General features: G+C 26.1%; 1 protein-coding gene across 6 annotated transcripts in view; it reads right to left on the bottom strand.

The window, feature by feature from the left end:
• Positions 1-691: 691 nt before the first annotated feature.
• Positions 692-22,518, bottom strand: part of LOC111676737 (zinc finger protein OZF) — a 41,071-nt gene continuing 19,244 nt past the window's right edge. For 2 of the 6 annotated variants that reach the window (XM_023437712.2, XM_046946295.1), the window contains exons 2-8: positions 14,069-14,374; positions 10,864-10,971; positions 9,360-9,492; positions 9,202-9,296; positions 8,671-9,140; positions 8,318-8,514; positions 692-1,178 (exon numbers count right to left, since the gene is read on the bottom strand). In XM_023437712.2, coding sequence (XP_023293480.2) covers positions 853-1,178; positions 8,318-8,514; positions 8,671-9,140; positions 9,202-9,296; positions 9,360-9,492; positions 10,864-10,971; positions 14,069-14,374 — 1,635 coding nt within the window. In that variant the 3' untranslated portion in view covers positions 692-852. Of the gene's footprint in view, positions 1,179-8,317; positions 8,515-8,670; positions 9,141-9,201; positions 9,297-9,359; positions 9,493-10,863; positions 10,972-14,068; positions 14,375-14,496; positions 14,596-22,518 lie in introns of those variants that run through there. The other 4 variants (XM_046946296.1, XM_046946297.1, XM_046946294.1 and 1 more) reach the window with 4 other exon arrangements.

Consider the following 22,518-nt stretch of genomic DNA (forward strand, 5'->3'; position numbering starts at 1 on the left):
ACTGAACTAGAACTGAACTAGAACTGAACTAGAACTGAACTAGAACTGAATTAGAACTGAACTAGAACTGAACTAGAACTAAACTAGAACTGAACTAAAACTGAACTAGAACTGAACCAGAACTGAACCAGAATTGAATAAGAACTAAACTAGAACAGTATTTTAACAGAACTTAATGTAAACTTAACCAGAATAGAACTATAACTAGTTTACAAATTTTATGAAATTTTTTTATATTATTTTTTTAACATTTTCTCAACATTCTTGGTTTTATTTAGTTAAGGTTTATTGTTGTTGTTTTGTTGGCTATTGTTGTAGTAGTTGTTAAATAATTTAAATTTATTTGAAATATTGCAAGGTATTATTTTTGTTTTTTTTTTCTTAATTAAAAAAAATTATTAGCTCAAGATATGTTTTACATTTAAAACAAAAAATTATGAAAAATTTTTTGTGTTTTACTTTTTTTAATATTAATTTAACTTTTTTAGCTGTTTGTATATAAACTAGTTTAATCTTAATATGCTTAAAATTAATTATTTATTTTGTTGCAAAATTGTGTTTTTTTTTTCTTGTTACTTTTTTCAATTAGTTAATTAATTAAAACTAATATTTTTCAATCTTAGAGAAAAAAATATTTTTTTTTTAAAAAAGGAAGGAAGTTTTTAAGATAAAATAAGAAAAAATAAGATTTTTTCTTAAAAAAACAAAATTGCCAGATAAAAAGGTAAAAATAAACAAATTTAATGGTGGTGGTGGTGGTGTTGGAGAGTTATAGAGTAGAGAGAGAGAGAAAGAGAAAAATATTCAAAAATTATGACAAATCATAAGTTTTGAATACATTTTTCTTGATTTCTATTTGATTTGATTATTGGGTATATAACGGACTTTAACTTGTTGACCTAATATCAATTGATGTTGTTGCTGTTGTAGTAACTGTTGTTGTTGTTGCTGCTGTTGTTGTTGTTGTTGCTGTTGTTGTTGCTGCTGTTGTTGTTGCTGTTGTTGTTGTTGCTGCTGCTGTTGTTGTAGATGTTGATTTAATTGTTGTGGTATCGATAGACCACTGACATTATTTATAACTGGCTGATTATAATTCAGAACATCATTAATTTCGATTTTTATCAATGATGGAATATTCAAAGAATTTACCTTATTTTTATTCTTAGGAGGGCGACCACCTAAAAAGAAATTTTCAGAAAAACAAAAATATTTGTTGGACCAAGGACGTTTACGTTAAAAAAAGGATTTTTTTTTGATTTTGAACCAAAATTGTTTTTTTTTTTTTTTGTTTAAAAATTTTGTATGAAATGAGTTGTTGAATGTGTAAGTGTTGTAAAAAAAGGAAGAAAGGAAGACGGGAGGAGCCGGAGGCGGACAATCATGATAAGTAAAAGAGCGGGAAAGTTTGGTAAAAAGAAAAAAGTTTTGTTTAATTATTTATTTAAAAAAAAAACAAAATAAAATGTTTATGTTTATGTATATGTAGTTATGTATGTGTGTGTGTGTGGTTAAATGTATATAAAATATTAATTTCTTTATAAAACTTAACTAATATTGCATTTTGTTTTTTTCTAGTTAAATAGTTATAAAAACTAAAAAATTCTGTTAATTTTGTTTTTTTTTTTCTCAAATTTATTTTTAAAAATATTTATATTTTTATAATAATTGTTGCATTTTTTTTAGTATTTTAAAAATTTTCTTTAAAAAAAACTTAAAAAGAAATTAAAGCTTTTTTTGTTTAAAAGTTATAAAAAGCTTAAAAGTTATAAAAAGAAAAAGAAAAGTTTCATTCCACGATGCAGTTTTTTTCTAAATATTTTCTTTTTGTTAAATTTTAAAAACAAAACATATAAAACATCATCATAGCCCTAAGAACTTAAGCAGCAGTAAAGAAAGCAGTAAAAAAAGAAAATCAATAAAAGAAACCATCATAAACTTAAAGCTTAAGAGAGTAAAATGAAAATAAAACAGAAAAAAATGCTAGAAAACCAAAGAAATTTAAAAAAAAATTTATAAAAAAAATCAACTTAAATAAAAGAGATTTTTGAAAATTTCCTAATAATGAGAAAAAAATCTTTAAATTTAAAATTTTTTTATTTTTTTTTTTCATTTTTCCTTTAAAATTAAAATTTTTATCTTGAAAATATTTTTGAAATAATTGTTTTCTTAATTATTAAAACATTTTTTTTGAAATTTCGAAAAAAAAATATTTTTTTAAGATTAAATTAAAATTTTAGGGTTAATTAAAATTTTCAAGGTAAATATACTTGTTTAACCCTAAAACATTTGAACTAAAGCTTAAACTATTATTTTTTAACAAATTTAAACCAAATTTTTGGAAATTTCGAAAAAAAAATGTTTAAGGTTAAGAAGTAAATTTTAGGGTTAATTGGCAATATTTAATGAAACTTTACTTGTTTAACCCTAAAATATTTAAAATACAACTTAAACTATAGTTTTTTTTAACAATTTTAAGCAAAATTTTTGAAAATTTCGAAAAAAAATTTAAGGTTATGTTGGACATTTTAGGGTTAATTTAAAAATTTTTTTATGAAAAATAACTTTCTAAGCAATAAAACGGTAAAAAAATTGTTAAATCTATTATTTTTTAACAATTTTAAGCAAAAATTTTGAAATTTTGAAAACTACTTTTTAAGGTTAAGTTGTAAATTTTAGGGTTAATTGGCAATATTTATTGAAAATTTACTTGTTTAAGTCTAAAACATTTAAAATACAACCTAAACCATAGTTTTTTTTAACAATTTTAAGCAAAATTTTGAAAATTTCGAAAAACATTTTTTAAAGTTTTTTTAGGGTTAATTGCAATTTTTTATGAAAAATTACTTTCTAAGTACTAAAACGGTAATAAAACTGTTAAATCTATTGTTTTTTAATAAATTTAAGTAAAATTTTAAAAATTTTGAAAAAAAAAAATTTTAAGTTTATGTTGAACATTTTAGGGTTAATTACAAATTTCCAATGAAAATTTACTTGTTTTAGAACTAAAACTGTTATAAAATTGTTAAATCTATTGTTTTTTAACATATTTAAGCAAAGTTTTCAAAATTTTGAAAAAATTTTTTTTTTCAAAGTTATGTTAAACATTTTAGGGTTAATTGACAACATTCAATGAAAATTTACTTATTTAACCTCTAAACATTTCAAATACAACATAAACTATAGTTTTTTAACAAATTTAAGCAAAATTTTCAAAAATATTTTCGAAGGTTTCGATAAATATTTTGAAGCTTATGTTGAACATTTTAGGGTTAATTGGCAATATTTAATGAAAATTTACTTATTTAACCCTTAAACTTTTCAAATACAACTTAAACTATATATTTTTTCAACAATTTTAAGTAAAATTTTCAAAATTTTGTAAAATATTTTTAATTGCAATATTGAACATTTTAGGGTTAATTGAAAACATTCAATGAAAATTGACTTGTTTTAGAACTAAAACTGTTATAAAATTGTTAAATCTATTGTTTTTTAAAAAATTTAAGCAAAATTTTCAAAATTTGGAGCAAAAATTTTTTAAAATTAAGTAAAACATTTTAGGGTTAATTGACAACCTTCAAAGAAAATTTACTTGTTTAACCCTTAAACATTTAATATACAACTTAAACTATTGTTTTTTTAACAAATTAAAACAAAATTTTCAAAATTTTAAAAAAAATATTTCAAAGGTTATATGGAACATTTTAGGGTTAATTGATTTTAGGGTTAAATTGAATAAAAATTTCCAAAATTTTTAAAAACTATTGGTTTCCTACATATTAAACAAAAATTTTGTAAAATTTCAAAAAATATTTTTTTAATATTATGTTGAACATTTTAGGGTTAATTAAAACTTTTTCTTATTTATAAATTTCTAGACCTAAAATATTCAAAATTTTCTTTCCAATCGAATTAAACCGAATTTACAATCATGAACAGTTAGAACAGCGTACGAAGAAAGAAAGTTTTAGAAAGTCTGGACATTACGAAACCAACATCTGCGAATTTGAACGAATCATATATTGAAGAAAAATTTCTAATTTTCTCTAGAATTTGAAAACTTTATTTGGAAATACTATTTGGAACCTAAACCACTTCATATTTAACCTTTAATTCTATTAGAAATCTTCAATTTGAAAATGAATAATACATGTTTAAAACGAAAACACTAACTGTTATACAAACAAATTACGGCAAAACTTAAACTGTTAGAAAAAAATTTTGGTAAAATTTTCTTCGAAATTGCAAGAGTTAAACTATACTACAGTTTTTCTAAAATGTATTATATAACTGTTATACAAAATATTAAAAAAATATTGTATCAAATGTGAAAACTGTTATACTAATATGAAAACTGTTATAGTCGACTTTTTGCAATAATTTTTAAGGAAAAAGAGAATTTTTAAACTTTTTAACAGTTTTAAACTTTTAAAACTCTTATACTCAATGAAAAGATGAAATTTTAACATTCGGAAACTGTTATACTATACATGTTTAACTGTTATAAATAACGATATACTCAGTTTCTGTTGTAATGTAAATTTAGAATTTACACATTATTAAATCTGTTATACAACAAAACTGCTAGACAATCTAAATAAACTGTAAAACAATCTATTTAACTGTTATACTAGTTTTTAGAAAAAATTTCTATGAAAAACTAGAATTTTTACATTTTCAAATTATTTCCAAAGAAATTTTCAACAATTATTTAAAACTGTTATACAAACTTCACAAACTATTATACAAGGCTTGAGTAAAATTTTGTTTGAAAAAAATAGAATTTCTACATTCGAAAACTGTTATACAACAATTTTTCTGATAATATACAGCAAACTTCAAATGTTATACTACTTATATAAACTGTTATACTCGATTTGAAAAGAAAAATTCTATATGAAAAAGTATGTATGTTAACTTTAAAAAACTGTTATACTACAAACTTTTAACTGTAATATAGAAAATTCAAACAGTTTTAGAAGCTATAAAAACTCTGTTATACTCTGAATCAAATTCTGTATGGAAAAGTTTAAACATTTTCAAACTGTTATATTACAAATTCTAGCTGTTATACAATAATTATTTACAGTCAAACAACTTAAACAAACTGTTATACATGGCTTTAGTAAGAAATTTTTATAGAAAAGTAGAATTTGAACATTTGGCAATCTGTTATACTAAAAATTTGTAACTGTTATATAACAAATTAAAAGTGTTATACAAAACTATATTAACTGTTATACTCAGTGTATTAAAAGTACCTCCTTATGATTTGTGAACTGTTTTACTATAAATTTAAACTGTTATACCATAAATTAAAACTGTTATACAATTGAATTTAAAGTTTTTTTTTCTAGGTTTAAATAAACTTAGGCCTAAAAAAGAAGAATTTTAACATTTTATCAACTGTTATACAGCAAATTAGCAACTGTTATACAGCTTACATCAACTGTTATACAAGGTGTGAACAAAGTTTTATATTGTTAAGTAGATTTTAATTTATTTAAAACTGTTATCCTAAAAGTTTTAACTGTTATACTGCAATTTTAAACTGTTATACAACTTATATAAACTGCTATACTGGTTTTTAGCTAAAATTTTTTAATGAAAATTTTGATATTTAACATTTTGGAATGTGTTATACTACAAATTTTTAACTGTTATACACCAAGTATAAGAGATTTAAGTAAAATTCTGTATGAAAAAATGAAATTTCAAGATTCAAAAAACTGTTATACTACAAACTTTAACAGTTATATAGTAAAATTGAAACTGTTATACAACTTATTTAAACTGTTATAATCAATTGTTTTACTGTTATACAACCAAATTTAAACCGTTATACTGCATTTATGTAAAACTTGATATTAAATTTAAGAATTTTAAAACTTGAGAACTGTTATACTATAAATGACAACGGTTATACAACTAAATTAAACTGTTATACTGCAATATAGTAAACATTTGTATGAAAACTTTATATTTTACTGTTTGAAAACTGTTATACTGCTTGTGTAAACTGTTATACAACTAAATTCAACTGTTACAGTATGAACAAGATTTATTTTAATTTGTAAACAGGTTTTAAATGTTTTTCAGCATATAAAAACTGTTATAGTGTTTGTACAAACTGTTATACAGTTTCAATAAACTCTTATACTGCTTGTGTAAGCTGTATTACAACTTAATTCAACTTGTATACTTAGTTACAATAAAAATTTCTATGAACAACTTGATTTTTTTATATTTTGAAAACTGTTATACTGCTTGTATACAACTAAATTTTTATTTGAAAACTTGTTAAGCTGTTATCCAACTTGTATAAACTGTTATACTGCTTGTGTTAACTGTTATACAACTAAATTCAACTGTTACAGTATGAACAAGAGATTTTCATTTGAAAATTTGTATAAACTGTTATTCAGCATGTAAAAACTGTTATACTGTTTGTATAAACTCTTATACTGCTTGTATAAACTGTAATACAACTAAATTCAATTGTTATACTGAGTTAAAATAAAAATTTCTATGAAGAATTTAATTGTTTATATTTTATTGTTTGAAAACTGTTATACAGCTTGTATTAACTGTTATACAACTAAATTCAACTGTTACAGTAGGAACGAGATTTTTTCATTTGAAAACTTATATAAACTGCTATACTGCTTGCATTAACATGACTTTTATCATTTGAAAACTGTTATACCACATAGATCAGCTTATAATCATGTTGTATAACAGTTTATAACATTTTTCGGCTTAACAGTTAAAACTTATATGAAAAACAGAATTTTTAATAATTTTAAAACTCTTATACTGCTTTTATAAATTGTTATACAACTATTAGAGTTAAATTTTTGTAGAACAACTAAATTGTTTAACATTGACAAACTGTTATAACACTTGTACAAACTGTTATACAACGTATATACACTGTTATACTGAATTTTAGCAAAAGTTTATATTTGAAAACTGTTATACCACTAATATAAACTGTCACACATCTTAGGCAAACTGTTATACTTAGTTACAGTAAAGCTTTGTATAACAACTACATTTTTTAACATTGACAAACTGTTATAACACTTGCACAAACTGTAATACAACGTATATACACTGTTATACTAAATTTTAGCAAAAGTTTATATTTGAAAACTGTTATACCACTTATATAGACTGTTACACATCTTAGGGAAACTGTTATACTGAGTTACAGTAAAATTTTGTATAACAACTACATTTTTTAACATTGACAAACTGTTATAACGCTTGTACAAACTGTTATACAACGTATATACTCTGTTATACTGAGTAGTAGAAGTTTATATTTGAAAACTGTTATACCACTAATATAAACTGTTACACATCTTAGGTAAACTGTTATACTAAGTTACAGTAAAGTTTTGTATAACAACTACATTTTTTAACATTGACAAACTGTTATACAACTTCTATACACCGTTATACTGGATTTTAACAGTAGTATATATTTGAAAACTGTTATTTCACTAATATAAACTGTTATACAACTTATTAATAGAAATTTATATGAAATAAAAAGTGATTATAAGAATTTAAAACTGTTATACAATAAATTTAAACTAAAAAACTTAAATTGAATCAATTGACAACTAGTATACAACTTCAAAAAACTGTTCTAACTAGTTACAGCAAAAGTTTGTATGACAACAATAATCTTAACATTTTGAAACTGTTATACTACGATCCTATAGAGAAATTAAGACTTAATCTTTTAGTACAAAACCCAATACTCTAGACTAATTTATTGCTTTAGATTATTATCATTTCTTTTAGCATTTTAACACTTAATTTAAAATTTTATTGCAAACCATTTTTTTTTCGAAATAAAAGTCTCCATATCTTTTCAATAAACAAAAAGATAAAGAAAACTTCAAGTTTTGTTAAAGACTTTTTTACAAATTCTATATTGTAAAATTATTTATATAAACTAATGTTAAAAACAAAAGAGTAAAAGAAAAAAAACGGAAGATTATATAATATTGCCACAATTAACACTAAATGTCTTACAAGGTTTACAAATTCAAAAAAAGTTGCTTTTTTTCAAAAATCTCTTTAAGTTAGTAGGAAATAAAAAGAAAAAGAAAAAAAAATTGCCAAAAATTTTAAAATAAATGTTAATTTAAATTAATTTAAAAATATAGTAGTAGTAGTAGTAATATATGTAAAGATATATATTATAGTTTTATATAGAGATATATATAAAGTGTGTTGGTATTTGTATATATATAATAATATAGTTTTTAATCATCATCTGATTCATCTTTAATAAACATACGTTGAGGAGCATGTTGTAAAGACAATGGTTGGCCAACCATAGTGACAGGCTGTTGAGGCGGTTGTAATGTTATACATTTCTTAGAGCGTTTTGGAGGCGGTAATTCCGTATGCGAATGACTATTTAACAAATGTTTCGAGAGATGTTGTCGTACAGCAAACGCCTCATTACAGTTTGCAACAGGGCAAGTGAGGTACCTATGGATTTATGTATGAAAGAAGGAATAGAAGAAAAGAAGAGAAGAAGGAGAAAAAAAAAACACATATATTAATAATAATCAAGAAGTGAATTGTTTAAAAACAAAAATTTTCTATTTTGTTTTTAATTTTTTTTAGATAATTTCTTGCAAGCACCTGCCCTCTAAATGACGTTGTTCATGCTTCTTAAGTAGTGTTTCCTGATTGAATGAACTAGGACAAATATTGCATTTGTATTTGAACTCATCGTGCATCTTTAAATGCTGTTCCAAATGGGCCTGCTGTAAAAATTTCTCATCACATTTCGAACATTCGAAGGGATATTGAAGACCATGCGATTTCATATGAGTATGCAGTTGGGATTGCTGTTTGAATGTCTTCTCCGGACACCGTGGACAATAGTAGCCGGTTATGCCGGCATGAGCTTGTAAATGTTGATTGAGCGAGGTGACTTGTGTGAATTTTTTCGGACATTGATTGCAGCAATACTGTTGCACTTTATGGTGGGTTTTCATATGATTATTAAGATTGGTTACTTGGGCAAATGATCGACCACATTCGGGTTCAATGCAAACGAAAGGACGTTCACCGGTATGCAAACGCCTGTGGTTATTAAGATTTGTTATCTAGTAAAAGAAAGAATACATTTAGTTTCACTCATTTAAGTTCCAAATTTCTAATCCTCACCTGTGTAAATGTTTTGCCACAATCTCCACATACATAAGGACGATCATTTGTGTGTATGCGCTCATGATTTCTTAAATTGGCCGCTTGAGTAAAACCTATTAAAAAAAATTCATTATATTTTTTAATTTTCATAATTTGATTTCATTTCAACCACTTACCTTTATTACAATAATTGCACACAAATTTCCTTTCAGCTGCATGATTACGTATGTGTGTTATCAAAGAGGATTTCCTTGAAAATGTTTTATTGCATAAAGGACATGAGCCTTCTTCATTGAATATTAAGTCCACCTAAATTTGTTTGAAAACATAAGTTAATAGGGACAATTCTAAATAGAATTAAAAGGATAAAATTCTAAAAAATAGAACAATTTATGATAAAATTTTGTCTAAATATAATTTTACAAAAAAATAGCCAAATATTTGAATAAGAAAATGCAAGCTTAAGATTGATGCTGGAACAGTTTTACTTCAGTTCTGTTACAAATCTAGTTCTGTTCTAATTCTGTTCTAGTTCTGGTCTAGTTCTGTTCTAGTTGTGTACTAGTTGTGTTCTAGTTGTGTTCTAGTTGTATTCTAGTTGTGTTCTAGTTGTGTTCTAGTTGTGTTCTAGTTATGTTCTAGTTGTGTTCTAGTTGTGTTCTACTTTTGTTTTAGTTGTGTTCTATTTGTATTTTAGTTGTGTTCTAGTTGTGTTCTTGTTCTACTTCTGTTCTAGTAGTGTTCTAGTTCTGTTCTAGTTCTGTTCTAGTTCTGTTCTAGTTCTGTTTTAGTTCTGTTCTAGTTCTGTTCTAGTTCTGTTCTAGTTCTGTTCTAGTTCTGTTCTAGTTCTGTTCTAGTTCTGTTCTAGTTCTGTTCTAGTTCTGTTCTAGTTCTGTTCTAGTTCTGTTCTAGTTCTGTTCTAGTTCTGTTCTAGTTCTGTTTTAGTTCTGTTATAGTTGTGTTCTAGTTTTGTTCTATTTGTGTTCTAGTTCTATTCTAGTTCTGTTCTAGTTCTGTTCTAGTTCTGTTCTAGTTCTGTTCTAGTTCTGTTCTAGTTCTGTTCTAGTTCTGTTCTAGTTCTGTTCTAGTTCTGTTCTAGTTCTGTTCTAGTTCTGTTCTAGTTCTGTTCTAGTTCTGTTCTAGTTCTGTTCTAGTTCTGTTCTAGTTCTGTTCTAGTTCTGTTCTAGTTCTGTTCTAGTTCTGTTCTAGCTCTGTTCTAGTTCTGTTCTAATTCTAATCTTTCTTCTGTTCTGTTCCCGTGCTATTCAATATCAGGTTGGGAACAGTTCTACTGAATACAAAATCAGTTCTTGTTGGTTTCTTACTGGATTTTGAAATGACTCTAGTTAAGTTCTAATCAGATTTCTAAAGGTTGAATTCTTGTTGGTATTTGGTTTAATTTAGTTTTTCCTCCAGTTGGGTTTTGGTCCATTTCAACTTGAATTCTAATTCAGTTTTGATTCAGTTCGTGTCTAGTTTAATAGCAGTTCCAGTTCAATAATCTTTAGCTACATTTTCCTCCTTTTTGCAAAACAAAAACAACTACTAAACATACAAATTTTTTTTATAAATAAACCAAACTCAGAAAACAAAACCGAAAAAAAAACATTGTTCTATTGTTTTTTGCTTTAGAAAACATATAGAGAATAATATTAATAATAAAAAATTTGTAATATATACATCTAAATGTTGTATGGTCTTCTCCAATTCATAGGAGGACATCGTGATTTGTTGGATTTTATTAACACCGTTTTTACGCGGACGGCGTGGTGTTTGTTGCACTCTCTGCTAGTTGTTGTTGTAAGACAAAAAAAAAACAGTAATTGAAAAATAAAAAAATAACAAGAAGAAAGAAGAAACAATTGATATATTTCAATGCTTAATATAATAAACAAATATTATTTATATATTTTTATATATTAAGAAATTTCAATATAAAATTTACAACATTTTTAAAAAAAATGCAAGTTAAGAGAAAAAAACGATGAGAAAAAAATTAAAAACACAGCAAAAAAAAAAATATTATAAATAATATGTAGAAATTTGTTGTTTTTATAAAAGAAAAGCACAGAGTTTTTGTTTTGTATGGCAGTTGGTTATAATGAAAAAAATAAAAGAATTTACAACAAAAAAAGTAGAAAAAAAGATATAAAAGTGAGAAGTAAAAAAACAATAAGAACAAGTTGTATTTGTGTTAAAGAAAGAGTTGTAAATTGTTTAAAATAAAAAAAGTTTATAGTATTTTAAAAGTATTTCAAAGTCGAGCAGAACTTTAAAAGAATGTGATTTGTGAAAAAGCCAGCAAATCAAATTAAAACTAAATTTTAAAATTTTGCCTAAAAATTAAGTTTTATATTGTTTAATTCAGAAATAAAGCAAAATTAAGCATTTTTGGTCAAAAATCATAGATGGAACGACATGGAATTTAATGAAACATGCTAAAAAGTAAGCTTTACATTAAAGAAAATACATATACTTCTTGTTAAAATAACAAAACAAAAAAATTTAAAAAATTTCGAAAAAAGTCTTTCAAGGAACGAAATGGAATTCTGTGAAACATAACCAAAATGCTTTAAAAATTATAAAAAATTACTTTTATTTTATGATTTAAAGAAAAAATTCCATAAAAATTTAAAATTTTTAACAAAAATAACTAAGGGAACGAAATGGAATTTAATGAAACATATCCAAAGATGCTTTAAAATTGAGGGAATAACCTTTTTTTCTTTTGTTTTAAGGAAAAAATTCCATAAAAAATTTAAATTTTCAACAAAAACTGCCAAGGGAACGAAATGGAATTTAATGAAACATGTCAAAAAAAATGGATTTAAAGAAAATAAAATGTAGTTTTCTTAATATTTAAGCTAGAAATTAGTAAAAACAGAGATTTTCCTAATAAAATTGTAAAAGGAACGAAATGGAATTTAATGAAACATGTCAAAAAAAATTGATAAAAAGAAAGTTTAATGTAGTTTTCCTTGTATTTAAGCAAGAAATTAGTAAAAATATGGATTTTTCTAATAAAATTGTGAATGGAACGAAATGGAATTCTATGAAACATATCTACAAATGCTTTTATATTGAAGGAATATTACTTTTTCTTTTGTTTTAAGGAAAAAATTTCATAAAAAGTTTCTATTTTCAACAAAAACTGCTAAGGGAACGAAATGGAATTTGATGAAACATGTCAAAAAAATGGATTTAAAGAAAATAAAATGTAGTTTTCTTTATATTTAAGCTAGAAATTAGTAAAAACAGAGATTTTCCTAATAAAATTGTAAAAGGAACGAAATGGAATTCTATGGAACATAACCAAAAATGCCTTTAAATTGATGAAAAATTAGTTTTCCTTTTGTTTTAAGGAAAAAATTTCATAAAAATTTTATATTTTCAAAAAAAAAAAATGCTAAGGAAACGTAATGGAATTTGATGAAACATAACAAAAATTAACTTTAAATTAAAGAAAATATAATTTTCTTTTATTTAATTTATTTTTGAAGAAATTTCTTTAGAAAAAAAAACATTAAGGACAAAATGAAATGGATGGAACGAAATGGAATTTAATGGACCATGAGCAAAATTTGAATTTAAATAAACGGAAATGTTTATCTTTTTAAAAAAATAAAATATTTATAAAATTTCAGAAAAAAAATTAAAGAAAATTAAGATTTTTCTTTAAAAATCGCAAGAGGAATGAAATGGAATTTAGTGAAACATAAGTAAAATTAGATTTAAATGAAAGAAAATTTTGTGTTCTTCAAGTTTAAATAAAAATTAATAAAAATTGCATGTTTTTTGCTTAAAATTGTTAAGGGAACGATATGGAATTTTATGAAACATGATCAAAATTATATTTCAATAAAAGATATAATGATTTACTTATAGATTTAATAAAAAACTAAACAAAATTTTATATTTTTCAGAAGAAAACATTAAGGGAACGAAATGGAATTTTGTGAAACATGTTTCAAATTGATTTTAAATTAAAGCAAAGTAATATTCTTTCCGTTAAGTAACAAAATATATAAAAAATATGAAATTTTTGGGAAAAAATTGTTCAAGGAACGAAATGGAATTTTATGAAACATAGACAATATTGGATTTAAATGAAAGGAAATTTGGTTTTATTTAACTTAATAGCAAAAACTTAAAAAATATGTGTATTTTTGTGTTCTTTAAGGAAAAAAATTAAGGGAACAAAATGGAATTTTATAAAACATAAGCAAAATTGGATTTAAATAAAAGGAAATTTCATTTTCTTTAAGTTTAAATTAAAAACTAAACAAAATTTCATGTTTTTCCGAAGGAAACGTTAAGGGAAAAATTAAGGGAACAAAATGGAATTTTATGAAACATAAGCAAAATTGGATTTAAATAAAAGGAAATTTCATTTTCTTTAAGTTTAAATTAAAAACTAAACAAAATTTCATGTTTTTCCGAAGAAAACGTTAAAGGAACGAAATGGAATTTTGTGAAACATGTTTCAAATTGACTTTAAATAACAGAAAAGTAATAAATCTTTCCGTTAAGTAACAAAATATAAAAAAATATGACATTTTTGGTAAAAAATTTTACAAGGAACGAAATGGAATTTTATGAAACATAGACATTATTGGATTTAAATGAAAGGAAATTTAATTTGCTTTAAGATAATAACAAAATCTTTCAAAAAATAAATATTTTAGAGAAAAGAAATTAAACTTTTAAAGTTCTGCCAAGAGTTTTTAAATGAATTTTGTAGGTGTATTAAGAAATAAAAAGTTAATTAGTAATAAAAAAAACTGTTAAGTAAAGCAAAAATTAATGAAAACCATAAAAATGTTAAGTAATTATTAAAACGTATAAAAAAATAGTTTTCTATAAATTATTTAACAAACAAACTTACTTCTTCCGAATCGTCCTGCGATTGTAGACTATTGGTCGAATTGGTGGAGTTTTGTAGCTGTTGTTGAGGCATTTGTTGTTGATTCAAATTATTCGCTGTATTGCTGGTATTATTAGTTGTTGTATTGTTATTATTGTTGTTGTTGTTATTAGATGTATTATTAGCATTTGCCGCCGCCGTTGCTGTCAAAGCCGGTTGACCAGTAGCTGTGGCAGCTACTGCCTGATAAAAGCCATTACCGCTATTGGTCAAATGTTCTGAACACTTTACACAGGTGGGTATATTATAGCCGGGTACTTGAAACAACTGTAATAAAGGAAAACAGACAATAAAGATTGTTTTTAATAAGTTTAAATAATTTTCACAAAATTTTAATAATATATTTATAAAATATTTTGTTGTTTTTTTATTTGTTTGTGTTTTATTACTCTTTCTTAATAGCAGTACAATTTTTTTTAAATTTATTTAATAAAAATAGCCAAGAACCTAAATACTAGTAGGTACTTTAATAATAAACAGCTTTGAGGCCACTACTAGTGGAAATATAGAAAAAATATATATGAAAAAAAAAAATAAATGAAAAAAGTAGAAAAAAAATATCAAGCCTCATCATACTGTTAACATCACATTGGATAAAAAAAGTAAAAAAAAAACAACTCAGAAAAAAATCGAAATAATGAAAAAAATTATAAAAAAAGTAAAAAAAAAACCTATATCAACAGTATATAGCCAACTCACAGTAAACTATTGTAAGGTTGGTGGTTATCTTTACATCTCTGTCCCCTCGTTTAAACCCTGCCAAGAGACAGCGTTTTAAAAATAACAGCAACAACAACTACTACAACACCAGCAACTACAAAAAAAAAACACAACAACCAGAAGTAGAAAAAAAAAATAAATAACACAACATAAAAGAAAAAAATAACAACAAAGTAAAAAAATAAAACAACTACAAAACACAACAAAACGAAAAAAAAATATCAAACAACAACAACATTGTGCGCGTTATGGTAAAGTTGTTGTACTGTATCCAATGGCGTAGCATTAAAGGAGGAGGAGTAATCTAATATAATTCTAAATAACATAAAAAGCTTAAAGTTTTCTAACTCCAGGGACTTTAGGAAATAACGAGTGATCTTGCAGTGCTGTTCATAATGAGAGCACATTTTTGTTTTGAATCTTAAATAAAACTCTTTTTAAAAAATCCTTTTAAAAGTTTTCATATTAAGTTTCTGTTTTAAACACAACAGTCAGCAGAGTGCTAAAATTTTTAATTCTTATAAACAGCTGTACCGATCTTCTTAAAATGACCATCAAGAAATTCAAATTTCTTCAAAACAAAAACCTAATCTGAACCGATCTTCACCAGAGTGATAAGACGTTGAAATTTCCTAAGCTTTACTGATCTTCTTAAAATGATCAAGCTTTGTTCTAAAGGTCATTTCAGCAGAAGGCTAAGATGCTGAAATTTCTTCTAAACAGAAAATCAAGCTGAACCAATCTTCTTAAAAAGATCAAGAAGTTAAAATTTCTTATAAATAGAAACCGATCTTCTTAAAACGATCATGAAATTCAAATTTCTTCTAAACAGGAACCTCAGCTGAAACGATCTTCTTTCGTTCTAAAGATCATTTCAGCAGAGTGCTATAAAGATGAAATTTCTTCTAAACAAAAACCTAAGCTAAACCGATCTTCTTAAAATGATCAAGAAGTTGAAATTTCTTCTAAATAGAAACCTAAGCTGTACCGGTCTTCTTCGTTCTAAAGGTCACATCAGCAGAAGGCTAACAAGTTGAAATTTCCTTTAAACAGAAAACCAAGCAGAACCCATCTTCTTAAATAAATCAAGAGGTTGAAATTTCTTCTAAATAGAAACCGATCTTCTTAAAACGATCATGAAATTCAAATTTCTTCAAAACAGAAACCTCAACTGAAACGATCTTCTTTCGTTCTAAAGATCATTTCAGCAGAGTGTTATAAAGTTGAAATTTTTTCTAAATAGAAACCTAAGCTGAACCGATCTTCTTAAAATGTTCAAAAAGTTGAAATTTCTTCTAAACAGAAATCTAAGCTCAACCGATCTTTTTCGTTCTAAAGATCATTTGAGCAGAAGGCTAAGAAGTTGAATTTTTTTCTATAACATAAATATAAGCTGTACCGATCTTCTTCGTTCTAAAGATCATTTCAGCAGAAGGCTAACACGTTGAAATTTCTTCTACAACAGAAACTTAAGTTGAATTAGACTTCTTCGTTCTAAAGATTTTTTTAAGTTGAAAGTTGAGATTTCTTGTAAACAGAAACCTAAGCTTAACTGATCTTCATAAAATGATCAAGATGAAGATAAAATTTCTTCTAAACAGAAACCTAAAGTGAACCGATCTTCTTCGTTCTAAAGATCATTTCAAGTTGAAATTTCTTGTAAACATAAACCTAAGCTGAAATGATCTTAAAATTTCTTGTAAATAGAAACTATGCTGAACCGATCTTCTTCGTTCTAAAGATCATTTCAGGAGAGTGCTAAATATGATCAGTTTTTAGAACTTTAAAATTAGGATTTTACGAATTTTACGAGTTAAAAAGAGTTGAGATCTACTATCAACATGAATAAAGTTTGAGCCGCATTCACTCACATGAAGTTTAATTTTCTAATACAAAGGGTCCTTCTAACACAGAAACAACTTCGTAGTAACTGCAGGTCCTAAATAAGCCATAAGGGATTCGTTTGAATAACTTACACTATATTAAGTTAATACTGCTTTTAACCTTGAAATCTAGAAATTCTAGGCATTATAACGAGTCATTATCATCTTTTTTAAAAGACATTAGAAAATTTTCAGATCTTCTTTCTTGTTCTCTATACCACATTAAGCTTTAGTCGCTTAAGGATTAACGTTTTAGTTTCTGAAACGCTAAAATATCTTCTTTTTAAAGACTTTAGCAAGAGTTGCGATCTACTACCTAGCTCATAATATAAAAACATTAACAGATATTGGGTCTTATTTGGTTTGGGTCAAACTTTTGATAATTGGAAATTTCGTGGCCTCTGTAACGCTAAAAAAGATTCGTGTCCACAAAGTAATGATAATCTTAACCTTAATCCACGCTACTAGATCTATTAGCACTGCTGGAAAGTGATATTTATTTCCAAGAAAAGTTCAAATATGAAACTACTCTTCTTTCTAAAAAGACTTTGGAAAGAGTTTTGCTCTAGTATCATGCTCTCAAAATCACAAAATGAAGAAGTAATGTTAAACGTTAAAATTCGAACATGAGCATATTTGCAACATCAAATTTCTGAAATAGAGGCCGCTTCATAAAGGTTTTCTTCAAAATCTTTTGATTGAAAAAACCAATACATACAACGGTTCTCTGTAGTCCTTTCATCTTATGCTATGGATTTGATTGAACCTAATTTCCTGATGTATTAAATAACGCAATTGAGGAACTATTCTCGACACTCGATTTCCATCCATGAGTTATTTCCAAAAGTAATGAAATACTACTCCAACGTACTCCTTTTTCCTTTTCAATGCTTTGGAAAACTCATATTATCATTGATCAAGTATATTTCTTGATAAATTATGTTCTTATTGAAGATCTAGATATCACTTCACTAATCCGATTTCTTTTCGACCAATCCACTAATGTCCTCTCTCTAATGATTTCAAATCTAGACAAACTTTTATTATCGGTTGAAACTTCCCATTTTCAATCGAGTCAAGAACTCTATAACTGTTAATTGAATTGAATGAGCAGAATTTCGAATAGCTTTTGCAACTTTGCACACAATGGCAGAGCATTATGCCACGAGAACGAATTATATCATTAATCTGAAATTATGGTTCCTCCGAGATGATTACAGCTCATTGGTTGGATTGAATGTTGAAAACCTTAATAACTAATCTGAAACTTTTATTGCTCTGAGATGATAACTGCTCATTTGTTGGGTTATTTGTTGGAAAACTTGAAAACTATTGAGATCAATCTCGCAGAATTGAATGTAAAATTGTCGAACATCCATAAGTTCTCATTATGTTTGGACGAGCAATACTTTTATTTGAATCGTCGACTCTTGAACACACTCAGCCGATACTGAAACCACGTGTTCTTCGTAGAGACTCTTCAATTATTTTAAGACCTTTTTCATATCGTTTCCAAAGAACGTTAAGTTTTTTCTACATCATTCCTTTTGTAGCTAATCCAAGTAGAAGAGTTTTGAAACATATCTCTTTCGAAGAACTCACTTTTGTAAGTAAAAGTTGGATCGCAGTCTTCATAGAGATTGAAACACCTTTTTTTCTTGAGATGATACTTCAATTGAACTGCCAAGAGGTTTCTTCATATCATTTCCAAGCACAGCGAGAGAATACATAATTGAACGATACTTTTCTCCACTCATCTAAGGAGGAGAGTTGTCAAGCATTGTTCTTTAGCAAGTAGATAAAAGAAAGCTTACAGACAGCGCCTTCTTAGATTTCGAAACAATTTGTTCTTCCTTAAGATTGATATTTCAATTAAAGTTCCAAAATGATGACCCTGCAAATAATTACCAAAGTACTGCGAAGAACAATGTATAATACTATAATACAGATTTCCTCTAATCCTGGGAGAAGAGTGCTTAATCGTTACTCTTTAGGAGAACTCACTTCTTTTAGCAAGGTGTTGGCTTACAGCCGTAAAAGTTTTTTAAAAGTTCGACTGTGACCAATAGTTCATTGCTGGAACAACTTTCGCTTGATTAAGCTGTCGCTGAGTTGAATATCACCGATCGAATAAGATTGATCCGGAGCGAAGATCCAATTGTCAAAGGGGAATGATACTTCAATTGAACTGCCAAAATGTGACTTAATATCCAGGAAATCATTACATACTTTAACGTTACAGCTCTCTAAAGTGCGCTTAAACGTTGATCCTTAGAAGAACTAAGTTTTTTAGCCAAATATCAGCTTGCAAACTTCTCAAATTTCTTTTCAGTATCCGGATCACACCGATATTTTTAATTGTTTTTATACAAAATGTATTTTTTGCAAAACTTTTCCTTTAAACACGTGCTTTTCCTATGAAAACTAAATACCGTCGGCTTTTGGAAAACTTTAAGCCGACGGCAAATTTTTGTTCTTCAGCCGCCGGTAAATGCATGAGGTAAGTGTCTAACATTTTTAGCGGTTAAAAACTTTGCAAAACTTTCCTATACCTTTCCTCTATTGACAAGAGGAAAGGTATAGTAAATAAAGTTTCAATGTTTGAAATCTTTGTAATGACTTGTCTCAAAAGCGGAGATATGAACTAATTCGTGATTCAATTCCAAAAACGAAAAATTTGATGAATTTTAATGGTTAAATAGTTTTAAACGATTAAGCTATTGAGAGGGTTTATGAAGTTAAATTTCAACTGATTTTGTGACCTTAAAGTTGTAGATATATGATTCTAATTGAGGAAATAGAGATCCATTTATTTGAGGAACTTTGAGCTTTGATGAACTTTGGTTCTATGTAGTCCTTTTTCTATTATGATATTGCAAAACCTATGAAGCTTTCGCAAGTCAACGCTCGAAACAGCATTCCCGTAAAATAGAAGATTTGAAATGGAAAATAAATTAGAAAATTGGAACTACTGAAGAAGCCCTGCTAAAGTGCTGTATTGAAATTTTTGAAGCTTTAGAAATTTAAGATTCGATGCTTTATTACCGAAACACAGAGTGATTGAAATGGAGAGAGATTTTGAGAATAAAAACTCCTGATGAGGAATTATATGTTTTGAAATCAAGATTTACTTTCTCGCCTTTCTATTCCAAAACTTATGAAGCTTTAAGAATTCAAGATTCAAAATACCTTTTCCGAAAAACTAAGGATTTGAAATGGAAAGAGATTTTGAAAAAAAGAGACTCCTAATGATTCCTTTTAAAGGATTGACCTTTTAAACCACATCAAGCCCTAATATCTCTCTTTTAAACCAATATTAAAACCACAACAGAGATCACTATTATGGAAAGAGTGTTTAATAATTCGAACTCCCGATGAGGAGTTTCATAAGGAGACGAATTATAAGTTCCGAAATCAAGGCTTACTTACTGGATTATGCCAAAACTTATGGAGCTTTAAGAAGTCAAGGTTTAAAACATCATTTCCAAAAACCCGAAAATTTGAAATGGAAAGAGATTTTGAAAATAGAAACTCCTAATGATTCCTTTTAAAGGAGTGTAAGGGTGACCTTTTAAACGAAATTAAGTCCTAAAAACTCTTTTAAATTAAATTTATAAAGCTTTAGGTAATAAAGTTTCGAAACAGAGAGTATTATTATGGAAAGATAGTTTGAGAATAGAAACTCCTGATGAGGACTTGTTAATGAACTACTGTTTCGAAATCAAGGTTTACTTTATCGATTATACCTGAACTTGTGGAGCTTTAAGAAGTCAAGTTTCAAAACATCATTTCCGAATACCCGAGGATTTGTAATAGAAAGAGATTTTGAAAAAAGAAACTTCTAATTGTTCCTTTTAAAGGGGTGTAATGGTGACCTTTTAAACGAAATTAGGTCCTAAAAACTCTGTTGAATTAAAACTTTTAAAGCTTTAGAAAGTCAAGATTCGAAACAGAGAGTATTATTATTATTGAAAGGTATTTTGAGAATAGAAACTCCTGATGAGGACTTGTCAACGAATTAATGTTTCGAAATCAAGGTTTACTTTCTCGATTATACCAGAACTTGTGAAGCTTAAGGAAGTCAAGATTCAGAAACCCCGAGGATTTGAAATGGAAAGAGATTTGGAAAAAAATAATTTTCTAAATGTTCCTTTTAAAGGGATGTAATTGTGGCCTTTTAAACGAAATCAAGGCTTACTTTCTCGATTACACCAGAACTTGTGGAGCTTTAAGAAGTCAAGATTCAAAACATCATTTTCGAAAACCCAAGAATTTGAAATGAAATGAGATTTGGAAAATAGAAACTCTTAATGATTCCTTTTAAAGGAGTATAAAAGTGACCTTTTAAGAAGCTAAGATTCGAGGCAGAAAACATTATTATGGAAAGAGAAAAACTATGGTTTTGAAAAGGAAAAAGTTTTTGAAAATAAAAACTCCTATAGAACCCTTTTAAAGGAGAGTAAAGGTAATTTCATCAATATTTTAAATAATTTTTTTAAAATATTTGAAAAATTTCCAAAAATTTCCTTTATAAATTTGATTATTTACGTTTTAGTTTTACCATTTCCTATCGAATCATATGCTTGCCCATCAGGTATTTCTAGTTATGGTTTTGTATTTTTGGACAAATCAAAAAGTAGCAGTTTTTTCTCATCTCATCTTATCATTTGACTCGCGCCTTCTATTTGTTAATAGGGGAAGAAACTAGAAATCTAAATAGGTGGGAAAAAAACCTAAAAGTTTTCTTAAAGAAAATATAGTATACTAGTTTGCTTAACTACGAAGGCAAAGGAGTATATAAGAGTTGCCAGATGTTTGTTATTGCAAAAGTTAACTTAAAAGGGATAAGAAAAAGGCCAAAAATAATAAATTAAAAGAATTGAAATGAAAATTTTAACAAAAAATATTTAAATGAATAAAAACTGAAGAAATGTTTGTTAAATTTTAAGAAAAAATTTTTTTAGAAAATTTTTCTTATTACCTTCATAACTTCTGCAAATAATGTACTCCATTCGGTTTTGATTTTAAAATCGTTTTGAAAATTATAACCGGCCATTAGTATAAATATTGCACGTATTTTTATTTTGGGTAAAATTGCGTTTTTTTTTTTTAATTTTTATTTAGGTAAAAACTATATCACATTTGTGTTAAGTTTAAGTTACAGTTTCCCCTGATATAAACTTTATACCTGTAAGTTTATTTTTATTGTCAAAATTAAAAAAGTCTGGCAGTTTAGAAAATTTCCAAAAAAAAACAATATCTAATCCTTTTGATGAATAGTTTTTTTTTTTTTGAAAATCTTTTAAAAATATAAAAGAGCGCCATTTGTAACACTCCAACAACTGCAAATAATTTTGCTCTCTTTTTCTAAATTTTTAGCAGAAAAAGTAGTTAGGTTGGTGTGTCGCTGTCGTCCCCCCGCAAAAAATTGTATGTCTTCTGTGCGCCTGCTTTTGCAAAACCACCAAAGAAAAATTTACATTTCAAATTTATTGTCTTATACAAAAATCCAAAAAAAAAAAAAAAAATCGGCAAAATTATAAAATTGTTTCTTTAAGGAAAAAAAGGAAATTTTGATATTTATTATTTTTTTTTTAAATTTTCAAAATTTTTAATCCATTATATGATTTTGCAAAAACTTTACTTTTTGCAAAATTTTGTAAGTTTGCTTGTTTTTTTAAAAAGACAACCGGCGGTATATGAAAACTTTTCCAAAACTAAACCACACACAAAAAAAAGGCCAAAACACTGTTAAAAAACCAACAAAAAAAAGGAAGAAGGTTTCGATAAAACGGAATGAAAAACACA

The sequence above is a fragment of the Lucilia cuprina genome, chromosome 3 (genome assembly GCF_022045245.1).
Source record: "Lucilia cuprina isolate Lc7/37 chromosome 3, ASM2204524v1, whole genome shotgun sequence".
In the NCBI taxonomy this organism is placed as follows: domain Eukaryota; kingdom Metazoa; phylum Arthropoda; class Insecta; order Diptera; family Calliphoridae; genus Lucilia; species Lucilia cuprina.